The sequence below is a fragment of the Marmota marmota genome, unplaced genomic scaffold, assembly GCF_001458135.2.
Source record: "Marmota marmota marmota unplaced genomic scaffold, marMar, whole genome shotgun sequence".
Taxonomy (NCBI): Eukaryota; Metazoa; Chordata; class Mammalia; order Rodentia; family Sciuridae; genus Marmota; species Marmota marmota.
In genome coordinates, this window is record NW_025999905.1 from 3,543,764 (window position 1) to 3,560,714 (window position 16,951).

The window sequence follows — 16,951 nt, forward strand, 5'->3', positions numbered from 1 at the left end:
AATTGGCTTAGATCCTTCTTAACATGGTGAGAATAGAGTTGATAACTTGGCAATCTCTGAAAAGAAATAGAATCTGACTAGGTGAATAACAATGAAGAAGGGAAAAAGGAGAGTGGATGAGGCAAGATGATGCAAGCACAATGGTTCATTGTGTGATGCAAACAGGAAGAAAAAAGCAGCTCAGCTCTAAAGTTCCTGTGAACCTGAGTCCTGAGATAAACTGCATTTGCAAGGATTTCTGGGAAGATGCTGAAGTGAATGTGCCAAGAAAGCTAGCCAACTGCCATTATGCCCCACATTGTTTTCCTAAAAATCAATAGATTCCAGAATGCATTCCCTCTCCATTAATAGATTCCCTGTGATTTCTCTCAATTTATGTTAGATCCACTTACTTAATTTGTAAGAAATTGAATGTTCAATGTATAAAACCTACGTTTTTGCCATTTTAAATAAAATATAAATTTTAAAATGCCTTTTGATAGCTGTTAATGGGTATTCAAAATATATGAATTATCATTTAATACTTATATGTTTCCTTAGAATACAATATAAGAGAACCAAGTTTACCATTCCCCTCTACAAAAAAAGAAAGAAAGAAGAAAAAGGACAACAGAAAACTCTCTATTTCTAAAATATTTTGGTAAATGATATCTAAGTCCATTTTCTATTGCCATAACTGAGCACCTGAGACTATAATATAAAGAATAGAGTTTTATTTAGCTCATGTTCTGAGGGTTGGGGGGGTGGTTCAAGGACATAGTACTGGCATCAAGTGAGGACCTTCTTGCTGCCTTATAATAGTTCAGAGAGCATGTCACAGTGAGACAGAGCAAATTTGTCAGTAAGAGTTCACTTTAAGACAAAGGCATTCCCACTATAACCACTAATCTATGGCAAATTAATATATTAATCTATGAATGAATTAATAACCTCCCAAATATCTCACCTCCAATCATTTTTAAACTATGGATTTGGGGATTGAATTTCTAACATGAATTTTATGTTTTACGTCCCATGTCTCCCTTTATTATTAGAAAAGAGCCAATAAACTGGAATAAAGAACATAATAAATGAAGATGATCCATTGATAAACGATTACTCCATTTTCTGAATTCTGTCTTCCCATTATGTCCACTCTATATTTAGTAGGAACTGGTAAGTTGGAATATCATGTATGAATTGCTGTTTACTACATAAATTTAAAAATTACATTCAGTTTCAACCTCCCTTTATCTGTCTTAATATTCCCTCGATGGTTTTAAGTATAAACAATCCATAAATTAAATGTCTGCCATACAAAAAGCATTCATATGTGAATTGGACAATGACCATTTGATTTGATTTCAAATGAAACCAAACAAACTTAAAATGTGTATCTGCCAAATATTATTCTTTTGATTATCTGAGGAGATATCTAATACACACACATGCACACACATTACATTTAAATTTATATTGTTCCTATATTTTCAATAATATATTATTAAAGATTCTAAAATATGTTGAAGAATTCTAGAAAGAGATGCTTTAATGTCATTCCAATGCAGTTATTGCATTATACCCATAAAAATCATTCAAGATTGTAGATCTTATAATATTGGAAAACCTCATTATGACCAATTTTCCTGCCAACTATAGTTACAAATATGGGCAATTTCTTTGAGTGAGCACTATCAATGACTTGCAAATCAAAAATTCTGGTTATAAGATAAACAAAGAGACCAGGATGTGTATATGATATTTGGCCCTTTTAAGGTGTTTGCCAATAGGAATATAGCAGCTGAGAGGCTTAGAAGCTAAGAAATTTGGAAGTTGCAAAAAAATAAGGAAGGCCCCTGGTAAAAGTGACAGGTTGAAACCCCCCTACTTACATCCTGGAAAGGTGCCCCCCAAATAGAAGAAATCCAATATGGTACAAATTAATACATATTTTTGTCTCTAAAGAGCCTCAAATTACCCCAATTTTTTAAAAATGTGATTCTCTTAAACTGAATTAAAAATATGTGAGTATATAAAAGTTTAACAACTCACCAATTTTTTGGAGGAAAAAGAAGTACGGAAAACAGACATAATAGAATTCCAAATACAGGTGTGATCATGTAAATAGTTGAACAGAATCAAGTGAAATTCTAAGACTGAAAAATAGAATAAGTGAAATTAGGGACTCAATGGATGATTTAATATTTACTTAGACGTACCTGAATAGAGAATTAATGAACTGGAAAATACATCAGAAAAAAATATCCACACTGAAACATAGGGAAAAAAAGAATTAAAAAACAGAGAAAAAAAAATGCAAAGAAGACATGTGGGACATGTTATTTATACAATTAAAAAATAAGAAAGTAGGAAAGATAAAATAATAGAAGCAAAGTTTGAGGAGATAATGGCTGAAATTTTCCACTGATGAAAGACATTTAGTCAAAGATATGAGAACTGGAAGCAGAACAAGTTAAAAGGAAATCACATCTAGAGTTCAGTACTTTCCCAGAAATGCTATAACCACTTGTATATGATCAGCTCTTCTGTAGGCAACAATTATAAACTATAGGCAACATATTTTTAAATTATTTGAAATCCTTATAGAGAGATCAAAATAGGCAGAAACTGCAATGGTCAATCTTTGAAAGAAGCAAACAAAATTGGATGAAGTCTACATTGATGCAGCTTTTACCTCTGAGGGTATGCTCTGGTTCAGATGACACGGATGGCTAACATTAAACAGAAAGGCATGGTCTTATTTGTTTGAAGTATCAGCAGTAGGATATGGTAACTAGAGATTGAGAGGGAACTCCCAGGAAAAGGATTCTCAGAAGGATAACCCCTCAAATCTGTGCGCAATTTCTCCTAAAATCCTTGACTGATACCTGGATAGCACATGGGCAAGAGAGAGTTCAAGGAGCCCACTTGGAAGCCATAGCTAGGGGAGATATGAAAGTCAAATAATGATTTAAGTTGCTGGTCACCATTGGGGTGAGAGATTTTGGACTTGGAATTCTGCCAAGTTACAGGGGCTTGATATATACTGTGGTCTTTCCACTTAAATTCTAGATATATATTATACTTAAGACAACAATGATATTCCAGGTCGAAGGGCAAATCCAAGGCAGATCTTTCCCAAAAAACCAAACTTCCACTAATTCAAGGTGATTTTTTTTTATTAATTTACCAGCCTGACAGATAAAAACAGCAGAATAAAGGGCCTTTACAATATATCATTCCAATTTTCTAGTATATATAATTTGAAAAATCTCTAGACATGTCAAATAACAGACATAGAAAAGTATGACCATAATAAGGAGAAATAAATCAACATAAACTGATCCTGAGCTAACTCAGATATTGGTATTAGCAGAGAAGTTTTTAAAGGCAACTATTATTTTTATGGCCAAAAATTTAAAGGAAACCTGGTTATTATAAATGAACAAAGGGTGAATCTGAAAAGACACATAGAAACTATAAAAAAGGAAAAGAACTGAAATTATAATGTCTGAAATGCTAAATTCAGTGGGTAGGCTAATAGGAGATAAGAGATGGCAGAAGAAATGGTCAATGAACTTTAAACAGAACAATTTTAATTATACAACCTGAAGTACAATAAAAAAATTTTAAAGATAACATATCATAAGTAATATGTGGAATATATGAAGAAGTTAATAAATACATAACAGTGATCCCACAGGAAAAAATAATTTTAAGGATAACTATTGAAGGAAATGATGGTTGAAAAATTCCCAAACTTAGTATGAAACATCAACTTATATACCCAAGAGACTCAACAAACACCAATTAGGAGACAAAGAAAACTACACTTAGGCAACATACTCAAACTATAGACCAAAGGCAAAAGAAAATCTTAAAAACAGAGAAAAGAAGTCTTAAAATCACCAGTGAAGAGATAGGATGACTGATTCTCAAAGAAACAAAGAAAGCCAGAAGACACTGCCGTGCTGTCTTCAAAGTAATAGCTGCTAAACTAGAATGCTAATCTCAGTGAAAATACCATTTATAAATAAATCTGCATACTTTTCAAACAACCAAAAATGAAGAGAATGAATCATTAGCTGAAACTCATCAAAGAAAATACTTCAGGGAGTTCCTCACACAGAAGGAAATTAATCCCAGATGGAGACATCGAAATGAAGGAGAAATGAACAGTAAATATGTGAGCAAACTTTTAAAATACTGACTTCAGAAACAATAACTCTGTATTGTAGAGTTTAAAATACATGTACAATTTTTAAGTGGCAAACATAACGCAAAAGGCAATGGTTGTTACATAATATTGTCTATCTTAGTACTAATTAGGAATATGCTGTGATCTGAATGGTTATCCCCTCAAAAAAAAAAAAAAAATCCATGTGTAAATTCTAACCTCAAGGAGATGGTACTAGAAGAGTACCATCTTGAGTCTCATACTAAGATTGGGGGCTTTGGCAGATGATTAGAGCCAAATGAATTGGATTAGTACACCCTTTTAAAGAGGCTTCATAGAGCTTGTTTTCCACTATGTGAGGCTACCCTGAGAGGATGTCAGTCTGTATAAGAAGAGGGCTCTCACTAGATATAACTCAGCTGGCCCTATGATCTTGGACTTCCCAACTTCCAAAACTGCAGTGATGGTTACTTTATAAAAATGACCAGGGAAGCCCATGATGAGAAAATTTTGAGTAGAGACCTGAACAATGTCAATGACAGAAACACTGTATATGTATACATGGTTGTAGACTAGGAAAGTAGAGAGAAAAATGTAAATATTTTTATACTTCGGGTCAATGTGATTGAAGATAAATACTTTTAAGTTTCTGTTTGTGACTACAGCACATTATTAATAAAAAAATTGGGAGACTGAAGGGTGTACTTTAATTAATGATAATTGAAATATTTTTCAAGTTCTATTTTGAAAGGTCATCTCCTCTCTCTCTGCAAAAAAGTATGTTAGTGAAGTTCTGAATCTAAAGTATAATTTAAAATTTTTCTTTAAATTATTTTTGATGATAATTTGGATTCAGAAACTATATATTCCAGGCAAAATTGAGCATAAAAATTGGTAGTTTAACATTCATCTAAGTTTAAAAGTATTTCCATATACAATATATTTTAATAAAATATTTGGTAAAATTCTTTGTTATGACTTACAAAAAGTGAAAAAGAAATTGCAAAATGGCAGCTCTAAGTCCTCCTAAGGCACAATCACTATTTTATATTCTGCAAATGTAATATATAAAAGTCAGTATACATATACACTCCCCAGTATTTAAATGGCAATTACTGGAAACAATTTAGGTGACCAAAATAATTTTATACTGATTACATTTATATTTCACAGAAGGATGACTCCATTCAGCCTAGAAACCTCAATTCAAGCATCTGTCCTGTGAAGCCCTCCCCTCTGCTCCCTCCTCAGATTCCTCTATGTACAATCCCACTGGCCATCCTCTCTGCCTCCACAGTACCTGTTCCACACTCCATTCCTACTGCTAGACCATGTGAGACCTGTTTGCCTCTTTATTACTTCCACCTCCCATCAGAAAACTGAGAAAATTTGTTTTATGCATCTTAATTTTCCATTCTTAACACAGCACCTAACATTCACACATTGATTGGACAGATATTTTTAATCAATTTTGTAAAATTACAGTATTAAATTGAGCAAGATTAACCTTGCTCTGGACTAGGACTAGACTAGCTTGTTCACAACCCAGCAAGGGAGAAAATACACACATGAACTCTTAGTGTGCCAGTGAGATTCATGCCCTCATGAATGTGCATAACAGGTAGTGCAGTGATTAACTTTGGCTGAAGTTGCATTTCTGAGGAAGTAACTCTTGAGCCAAGTTGTTCAGCAAGAATTAGGTGTTAATTCTGCTGGTGATGTGTTAGATGACTGGAGAATACAAAATGGAATAGAAAGGGCACTTATCTCCTCTCTGAAGATTTATAACCTTGAATTAATAGTTTGAGTGAGAATGACACAGGTAGTCAATAAGGGTAGCAAGGTTGGTGGCCAGTTGGCTAAACTGTTAAAATATTGAATTCTTCCATACCAGTGGTAAATAGCAGGTCTTCCATGCACCTCTCCATTTACTCCTTATTCTACATTCTTTTGGTACCCTCTGATCCACAACCCTCAGACTTATTGTGCACTAGTGACTAAAAAGTCAAAACCCCTATGCACTTAATATTTTACATATAATCTCGGGGAATACACTTCACCAAGGAGGGAGATTATAAAACATGAAATAACTGTGAGTATTCAATAAACTGCAGTTAAAGGTCAGACCCTGATGTTCAAGCTGGGGAACAAAGGAAATGGAATTGAAGAATTGAGAAGGGCAATGGACATTCATTGGAAGATTTTTAAGCAGATCTGCTTTTAAAAACAACAATTCTAGCCAGATACTGTGGCACATGTGTCTAATTCTAGCAGCTCAGGAGGCTGAGGCAGGAAGATTGAGAGTTGAAAGTCAGGCTCAGCAATTTAGCAAGACCCTAAGTAACTCATCGAGATCCTGTCTCTAAATAAAATATAAAAAAAGGGCCTGGGGATTTGGCTCAGTGGTTAAGTGCCCCTGGGTTCCATCCCTGGTACAAAGAAACCAAAACACAAAACAATAAAACCAATTTTGACCACTTTAGTATATAAGGGCCAGAAGATGTTTATTGGATTGAGCTACCCTGATGCTAATAAATTATTAGCAGAAACATATGTTCTTACTATGTGTGTGTTTGTGTGTGTGTGTGTGTGTGTGTCTGTGAACACATGTATTTCTATTGCTCTTTCTTTTCTGCCTGCTAATGAGACATTAGTATCCACATTTGCAAGATGGCTAGTCATTATTTGGGATCTTGTCTGCTGATAACACCGAAGAAAACGAGTCCAGATGAACAGAGGGAATTGATCCAGAGACTCTGTTTTAATCAGCACAAACCTCCAGCCAACAAGAAGGAAAAGGGGAAAAAGACTTCATAAATCCTACAGACTTTGTGGGGAATTTGTCTCCTTATTTGTACAAATTACAGAATCTATTATTCTACTACTACTCCCTTTTTCAAGTGGTGATTTCAGGACACTGAGAAATCATTTGGGGAAAAATCAAACTCAGCTGATCTAGAGTGATTTTTTTTATTTCACTGAGAACATTTCATTAAAAAGTGACCTAATGCTGATAAATGAGTTTCTTCATCATTTTGATCAGGCATGAGATCATGCAGAAGTTTTGAATTTAAAAGGGCCAATGGAAAAGGCTTGATTGTTTTAAAGTATTGATAGAATTGGTTCTCCATTATTTAATTCCTTACTTGCATAAAAGACAATATGTTCCTCATTAATGGATGTCTGGTTAAGTGATAATTAAATACCAAAACAAGATCTGAACAAATCATTGTTTTATTTTAACATCACTGTTCACTGCCAGTTTATCTGGCAATCACTGCACTGTAGACACTATCAATTACAATGTAATTCCTATAATTATATGTATGTCTTTTCATGTTCTGTCTTAACAGTAAATGATAAACTATTGTCATTGAATATTAATTTTCAAAATCTTTCAGCAGCAGGCACAAAATCAAAACCCAATCAACAGAATAAGTATGTACAACAAGAAATCAAGGTTACCTCCTTAAGACATAGATGCAATATTTTCATATTCCTAAAGATCTGCATTTTCGGGGGGGGGGGCAATAAACAATAGAGTACTAAAATTTAATACAGAATCTGGTGTCGTTTAATACTGTTTAATATTTTAAAAGTTTAAGAATATAGATCACCTTAATGTGGACATTGTTTCTTGCATAACATCATATTGTAGGGAGATTTACCCTTTTGGGGTGATCCCCTCCCACTATAATTGTCTCCTCAAAGTGAGCAGTCTGGAGGAGCCATGAAGTCATTCCTCTTCACTCTTAACCAGTATGCGCTCTGGAGGAAGAACGGATTCCAGTTTCTGCCAGCGTTCTGGAGGCCACAGGATATGAGTAGCATGAGCATGCAGAAGTCCCAGGGAAACCTGAGTCCATGAAAACACAAAGAAAACATTTTATAAAGGTCATCATCAATATCTTGAGAGCAGAATTTGATCCACGTCTGGCATTCCATAGAAAGATGCTGATAAAATAGTCAACACTTACATAGATAGCATTTTCCCAGGTGTCTTATGTATGTAAACTCCTTCCATACTTGCAACAACCGTTTTTTGTAGGTAGTTTATTATTTACACTTTATAGGTCAGGAAAAAAATGTCCAGAGAGATTAAGAAATCAGTCAAAAGTCACATACTTTCAATTGCTGGAATCTGGCTCCAGTACCAGGCAGGACAGGTTGCAACCCTAACCAGTACCCTCAAGAACCTGTCTCTATAGACTCAGGAAGCATAAATAGTTTATAATCTCAGAATTTCTTACAGAGTTCATGTATCTGATTTTCATTTTGAAAAAAACAATCATACAGACTTGAAAAATTCAGATTTTGTGAAAAGTATTGTGCTAATATTGTATGAGCTGCGAGTTAGGTGTGAGTCCCTGGTAGCCTGCCTCGGTGGGAGACCACACTGAGCTACAGGGAACCAGCATTCACGGAGAGAGTGAAACCCAAGGGCAAGCCGGCAAGCCAAACATGGTGGAACAGGAAGCTAAGGAAAGTATGAAGATCATGGCAGATGGTCAAGAAGCCCATCAGCAGAGATGAGCAGTGATCTGCCAGGAGGGAAGAGGAGGCAAGGGGAAAAAAAAACTCTTCCTGGAGGAAATAAGGCTGAGCCCAGAGGCAGAAAGGGAACCTTAAACACCATAATCTCCCTAAAGACATTAACTTAATGAGCAGGAGAAGATGGCATAGTTGTTTAAAATACAGATCAGGGCCATAGCCTCAGAGATCACCTGCCAGGGGGTCTGAGGTAAGGCTAGAAATCCATGTCATTTGTTGTTGTTTTTATTGTTACTACTGTGGAATATATGAATGGTTCTTGAAGACATTCATACTTAGGACATAGTTTTTGAATGCCAGCTATAAATCATATACTATATGTCCATTTCATTTACTAATTTATTTTCAAATGTTTTCCCTATTGACTGTCTACAGAGATTACCACAGAATTGTTGGTGATACAGTGGATAGAACCCTCAAGTGCTTTACCACTGAGCTATACCTTCAGCACATTTTTTTTTTCTATTTTGGGACAGAGTGTTGCTAAGTTTTTAATGTTGACCTTGAACTTGCAATCCTCCTGCTTTAGCCTCCCGAGTCAATGGGATTACAGATATATGCCACTACCCCAGGCTAAGATGTTTACTATTAATACCATATTACTTGTTATATAGTCCACGTTCAAAATTTTTCAATTGTTTCAATAGTATCTTTTCTATTTTATTTTTAAAATTCGGGATCTAATCAAGGATGACAAATTGCATTTAGTGGTCATTATTTGCTTCCAATTATATTTTGTTTACTTTAACCTGAAGTCCAGGACAGTTACCTTGAAAAAATGTCCAACATCTAGCATTGCCTGATTTTTTTTCCTCTCTAGCATTGCCTGATTTTTTTTTCCTCTCATAAATAGATGCAAGTTAAAACATTTTGGCAAGATTAAAATACAGTTGATAATGTGTTCTTCCCACTCTGACACACTGGGAGACAATAATATCAGCTTTTCCCATTGTTGTAATGTTAAGTTTGATAGCTAAATTAAGATGATGGTAACCAGATTTCTCCATTTACAAACACATATTTTCCCTTTTGTAATTAATAAGTAATCTATGGGATATTTTTAAACAGGACAAATATCCTGTATATCACAACATTACATCTAATGGCTTTACCATCCCTTAACAATCCTGCCTTAATTAACTTATTACATTGTAGATTATAAAAACAGTGATTTTCCTCTATTATTTCTTTTATATCTACTAGCCAAACTCTTCTCTAAAAAGGGGGGGGGGGCTTCTATTTCTCTCTCAGCCCCAACTCCTTTATTTTAATACCAAAGATGTGCTTATTAAATCAGAACCTGTTATGATCTTTTGTTTGTTGGATGTTCAAAGCCCTCATTTTGGCCAGTGTTCTCTAGCCATATCACCATCAACCTGATTTAAGCACTTTCTTACTTTTTGGTACCACTAGTTGCTAAAGGCTTATTTGTACCTTAAAGCTGTTTTGCCTAAACTCAGACATTTCCTTAAAATGCCTTGGTTTCTTTTAGCAAGAAATGCTATTTATAAACCAAGGTCTGGTACTAGACATGCTCATTGATCCTGGGGTGTTGATATTCCATGATATTTCAGGGAATAAACATACAAAAATCTAGTACCAAAAGGCTCTCCCTTCAGTTTCCCCCATTCTATATTTTATTTCCCTTCTTTCACAGTGAGCACCTTGGCTCCCCACATTAACACATTTGCTCATTTACATATTCCTAAAGTACACAAAAAATTTCAGGGTGACTATACTATCACTACTATAACCACAAAACATTTATTGGTAAAAATCAAGATTTCTTGGCAATTATTTTGCTTCTTGTACTAGTCCACTTTCTGTTATTGATTGGGTGCATTTTAAAGAAAAAAGTTTTATTTTTGTTTTATGGTCCTGGAGGTACAAGATAAAGGGTCTATACCTGGGGATGGCTTTGCTGCTGGCAGAGTTCTGGTTTGGCACAGGCCACAAGTGGAGTGTGTGTCTGGTCTTTTTCTTCTAATAAAACCACAATGTTCTGTCATGGGGTTCCACCTTAATGACTTCATCTAATTCTAAACACGTTTCAAAGGCCTGACCTTCAAACTGCATAGTTGGATTAAATTTGTATCCTATTAGTACCTCAAAATGGGTATAAAACTCCATGAGTTCTGGGAGACAAACCATTTTCAATTTTTTTCAAAGCACAGCAGTACTTAAAACATATCTTGTTTTAAGGATGTTTAGTAGGTCCTGTATTCAAACTTCATTTGAATCAAGTCTTTTTTTTCTCCCAAGTGTAGTAATGTTACCAATTCATAAACAAGTTCATTTGTTTCTATTTATATTCAATTTTAGAATTTGCTTTGGTTATTCTTTTTTGATTTATCTTTATTTCTGAATGTATAAACATCTACAATGGTTCAAAAGTCAAAATCATTTTTAAAAGGTATAGTAAGCAGAATGATACCTCCTCCCCAAAGATGTCCACATCTTAATTGACAGAAATTATGACATTTTATATTGTAGGGCAAAGGGGAATCAAGATTCACTAATCAGCTTATCTTAGGATGCTGAGAGTATTCTGTATTATACCAGGGGCCCAAATATCAGCACAATGGTCCTTAAATATGAGAGAAGGTAAGGAGAATATATTGCAGAACATCCTAAGTAACAGTGCCTCCCACATTAATTGCCAGGAAATACTTCCCCAAGCCTGAATGATCAGTCATGCCATTCTGCTGTTGTTATTTACCTTTGTTTATGTCTAGGCTCACCTGAGTTAGAGAAGAGCTGGTCTCCATCTCACCTAGAGTAACCTTTTTTAGATTTGATAGGTGCTACTCAATTGTACCTCAAGTCTTGCTTTTCCAAGTTTTTAAACTTTTTCACAAGGGTGCTTTGCCAATTTTTTAACTTTGCTGAACTCTTGCCAATATATTTGTTTGCTTGCTTGCTTTAGTTTTGGAGTTCAGTTTTGGACACAGTCATTCAACTCTGGTTTTTTTAATCAACATTCATTTTACTGAAACTAATCTTAGGATTCTTTAATTTCAAATTTGTTAAAGATACTATTCTCACATCAGGAGAAAAATTAATCTTCACAATTATGAATAATAATGGTGAAAATAGCTATCAATGAATAATACCAAAATTGCTTAAAATCATTATATGGGAATGCAAAATTCAGGGTTTTAAAAAATATTCTAAAATAATATTTTGCGTGTGTGTGTGTGTTTGTGTGTGTACAGATATCTGTATATGCTATATCTAAACAGCCTATTCATCATTTTCTTGATTGTGTGGACATGGGTCTTTATTTTTTGTTGGTATGTTTATAGACATGCAGAAAACATAGTGAATATAGAAGAATATAAAAATCCAGGAATACAGGAACTTTTTCAAAATTAAAAGCTATGTTTTGTATAAAGTTATGCTTTGGTCTCCACACTTGCTGCATTAGGATTCTCCAGAGAAATAAAACAGAAAATATAATATAAGGAGATTTATTTTAGGGAATTAGCACACCTTATTGTGGAGGTTTAGCAAATCCAAAATCTAGCAGGGGCAACTGTTAGAAGACTGGGGAAATAGTTATAGTTTAAGTTCAAAGGTAGTCTTCTGATGAATCAGGAAGGGTTGATTGTAGATGAGGTATAAGGAATCTGTTGGCTCTTTCCCTCTTGATGGAGTGGCGGGCAGGGGCAAGTGAACCTGTCTCTACACAGGCATTCAACTGATTAGAGAAGGCCCACCCAAATCATAGGATAATCTGCATTATTCAAAGCCAACTGATTTAAATATAAATCTCACCCTAAAGCACACTCACAGAAACACCCAGAATAATGTTAAACCAAATATCTGGGCACTGCAGCCCAGCCAAATTGACATACGAAATTAACATTCTGCCTGGGAAATGGAATCTTCTTCCTCCAGCCAAATTGACATACGAAATTAACATTCTGCCTGGGAAATGGAATCTTCTTCCTCCTCCTCCTCTTTAATTCACATAGTGTTTAACCACACATACCAACTCATTTAATTTTCACAATAACTGTTGGGGTAGGTACAATTATCTACTTCATTGTTGAGGAAACCTAGATACAGCAATATGGTTTTTGAACTGAGACTCAAACACATAAACTCTGGTTCCAGAGCATCTGTATCATAATTTATCATCCAAATAAGATACTTTTGAGAGTCAACAGGAGCATTATTTTAATTAGGTCAGGATACTAAGTGGAAAATGGGCATGTCAAATCAGGATGTATAGTTGCCCTACCTGACGCTTCTTGACCTTGCTAGGTCCCACATCATTTCCTAAGAAATGTATCAAAAGTAATTGAAAGTCTATTGTTATGAGCCCAACTTTGTCCTCCAAATTTATATGTCAACATCTTAACAGTCGAGAATGCAACTACATTTGGAGATATGCCCTATAAGGAGTGATTAAGTTAAAATAAGACCCTATCCCTATCTGACTTGACTGGTATTCTTATAATAGATTAGGACACAACATAGAGACACCAGGCATGCGTGCACACAGAGCACATGAGAACGCAGCAAAAAGGAGACTATCTGCAAACCCAGGAGAGAGACTTGTAAAGAAACCAGACCTATTGATCCCTGGATCTAGGACTTCTAGCTCCAAAACTATCAGAAAATAGATTGTTGTTTAAGCAACCCATCTATGATGATGTAGCTATGACAGCCCTTGCAAATTAATACACACATGAAACAAAAAAAAGGAACATCAAGCTAGATTAAGATTCATAGTATGTCCCAATCTTCACTCAAAATATGGATAAAAACATTTGAGGGGGGAAAAAGAAATGATTTCTGTTATTAAAGAGAGATTATTGAGCACATACAACTCTTCCAATAAGTTAAATACTTCAACTACTATAGTTTGGCTTTTAAGAAGACCTAGGCATAAAAGGTTTGTTCTACAGTCTGTGGCTCTATTGAGTGATGGTAAAACCTTTAAAAGGAGGGGTCTAGTGGGAGTTCTTCTGGTCATTGGAGGTGTACCCATGAAGATCTTAGAATGTCAGCCCTTTCCCCACCCTGTCTTTTGCATCCCAGTCAAATAGTGCACAGTTTTGTTGTGTACTGTTGTCATGATATACTGCCTTACCATAGGCCCAAAAGCAACAGGGCCTACCAAACCTCCAAAACTGGGGGCCAAAATAAACATGTTTTTAATAAGCCAATCATTTCAGTTATTTGTTTTAGTAACAGAATGCTGACTAATGAACCAATAATATAACATCTTATTGGAAGTTGATTCTCTTCTCCTTACTTATTTGTGTCCCTTGTATAACTGTGTCTCCTTAAATGGATTTAGAATATTTTTCAGACAGTAAGAATCTACTTTTATAATAAATATTAAACTACAACACTAAAACATCAAGTGAACCATTGGAAACCTTTAGTAGATCTACTGAATGAGAAACACCTCCATCTGCCTGTATTAATGGATATCTACAGTACCTCTGTTGTCCCTAGGGGACCTTGCATATTGGTAAGCAGTGATATAGAATAGTAGCCACCACATTGTTTTGGTTGTGTACCCCATCAGCAAAATTTTTAGAATTCACTTTCATTATTTATATTTTTAAATTACATATAATTAGCAATCCATAAAATCAAACATTAGCAAAGCTCAAATTCTAAATTCTAGATACAAACAGATGTTTTAATTATTTCTTGCATTCAGAGTATCATTATCACATCACCTGGATGTTCATATCCCTACTTTAGGGGTAGCTACTCTAGAAATCACCAAAAGTACTAGTTGGAAAGTCATCAGTACTAGATCAATCAACCAGTTTGTTTTGTCTACAAAATGCCAGGGAACCACATAGACTAAATTTACACTGAATTGCTTGTCTCCAGTTGAATTGGCTCCACGGAGAAGTTATTTTGGCATCTGCCAGGCACAGCTTTTATGAGCCCAGTTTTTCCTTCAGGTGCCAGGAGCACAGGTGAATGTTGTGAGGTTCCCTCTACAACCTCCCCATGGACCTGCAGTCTACAGGACATGCCTCCATCCCTTGGCTTCAGGAGACCCTCTCTGAGGGCAGGGTTTGCAAGGATAAAATAAGGACAAGTAAAAGCAAAAGAGTGCTGAAGTAGAAAAGAGTAGAAAACACAGGAAAGAAGATAGGGAAGGAAGATGCCTATTGCTGGTAACAAAGACTTTTCTTAGAAGATGTTTAATACTGAAGGATCAGACGAGGATCTATGTGAGAATGAGATAAAGCACAAAACTTCTAAGTTCACTTGATTAAAATGTTTTCTAAATAGGAAAAACAAACACATTTATCTACATTATTAGCAAATAAAATATATCTTTGATGAATTTATTTAGCAGCACAAAAAGAGGGAGAATTTTTCACAAAGTTGTAGTCAGATGATATTTATCTTACAATATTAACTTACTTATAATTATGTTTGAAAATCAAATCAAACTGGAAAAATATATGAACTTTAAAGAATGTTGTTTTAAAATAAGTACTGATATTTCAAAGCCTAAAGAAATATCAGCTTTACAATCAGACATCCAAAGTCCTTCACATTTATGTCCTTCCAAAAATCTTCATGATTTTCTCACCTACCTTAAGAGAAACATCCATATCTCTTTAGAAAACATTATTAGGTGACACGAGGACTTTGTAATCATGGATGGTATGCCACAATGGATTGACAGCAAACTGCTCCTACCAAAGAACTTTGATATAATATCAATAATTGTTAAAAGATCAAATATAAGTTAAAAATGCATGTAAATGTGTGTGTAATAATATATTTTTGTGTGTTTACAGCATCTTCTCAATAAAGCATTTAAACATATTATAAAGGCACAGGAAATTGGTTCAGATTGGCTCTAGTGACTTTTATTTGCCTCCAAGGCAAATGAACAAGAATAAAGGACAAGAATAACTTATCACAAGTGATTCACAGTTCCAAATGCATCATAGATGGTTTATTTGGCCACTGATCATCACTCTAGCAACCTGTTTTCTTTCCAGACTAAAGTTTCCAGAATACAACATCAATGCCAATTTGCTCCGTGTGAGCTAGTGAATACTTCCCAGGGATACATTAATGAAGTCTTTCTGGATTGTGGAGCAACAAAGAGAGTATTGTCCTTGGAACCACTGCTGAGACCAAAGCTGGGAGTTTCCTAAGAGAACAAGGTCACTGAAGAGAAAACCAGGACTTCACTGGCAACCTCTGCTTTGTTAACCTGCATTCAGTGCCACAGTGGAGGGAGATGTCCTGACAATGCATATTCTGCCTTCCTGGTTGGACCTCACAGGTCACCATTATTTTGCTCATTTCATCATCACACATCAATACAATAATACTAAAAACAACCTGAGAGACAACAGAAAAAGAGGAAACAGTAAAGTAATGCCTTTAATAGCACAAAAGCAAGTATTCTTTAGATACCAACAAAAACAGATGCATGGTCTAAGAAAATCAAACAGAATTAAAAATAAGGGCAGGCACACAAAAATGTCACATAGAAAAATGAGCAATTGTTCTGTTCAAAAAGGATTATCAAAAAGATATTTTGAAAAAAGACTGAAGAGTGGAAACAATGCTATCTACTTTATTTTCAAACATGGATTAACACATCCCGATTTCAATTTTTCATCAACATATTTTGATAATAGCAGGCAAGGTTCACAAAGGGAAAATATTAGACTACCATGCATTTCCACATTCTTGAAGTGCTTATCTGCACAGCACTGAACAGATAAACACCACTCCTAACAAAGACACGTACAAAGAATGCTTCCATCCTAGACTGACTTGTATCTGTCTACTCAAAGAAAAGCAAATAGGAGCAAAGCTTCTGTTCTTCAGGTGCATGAGGTGAGATGTACAGAAGGAAAAGAAAGCATCAAACTCCTAAGATCTAACTTTTGGTAAGAAAAAAAAATTAAAGATAGATGGATAGAAATGAAGAAGAGAGAAGGGAGAATTAGAAAAATGGAAAAATAGGTTAGAACAAAGAGGAAGGAGCAGCAGATGAGGAAAAGTGCAGAGACAGTGGTGGCACAATGTGGAAGCTTTCTTTGCCAGGAATTAACTACTTCCACTGCCCTCTCTGGTACCACCATCCTCCTGAGGGACCCTAGCAGCAGTGTCAGTTCTGTGAACAGTTCACATGCAGGAAAACGCAATCTCTTTCTCCTCCCTGAACTACCAAGCACAAGGGGCCTTACATGGATGAGTATTTCCCTTAGATGGGAGCTCCTTCCTGAA

General features: G+C 35.2%; 1 protein-coding gene across 6 annotated transcripts in view; it reads right to left on the reverse strand.

Annotated features, from left to right (window-relative positions):
• Nucleotides 1-7,372: 7,372 nt before the first annotated feature.
• The window catches only part of Immp2l (inner mitochondrial membrane peptidase subunit 2), an 861,827-nt gene continuing 852,248 nt past the window's right edge, over nucleotides 7,373-16,951 (reverse strand). For all 6 annotated transcript variants that reach the window (XM_048799618.1, XM_048799612.1, XM_048799613.1 and 3 more), the window contains one exon: nucleotides 7,373-8,012. In XM_048799618.1, the coding sequence (XP_048655575.1) occupies nucleotides 7,893-8,012 (120 nt within the window). In that variant the 3' untranslated portion in view covers nucleotides 7,373-7,892. The remainder of the gene's footprint in view (nucleotides 8,013-16,951) is intronic.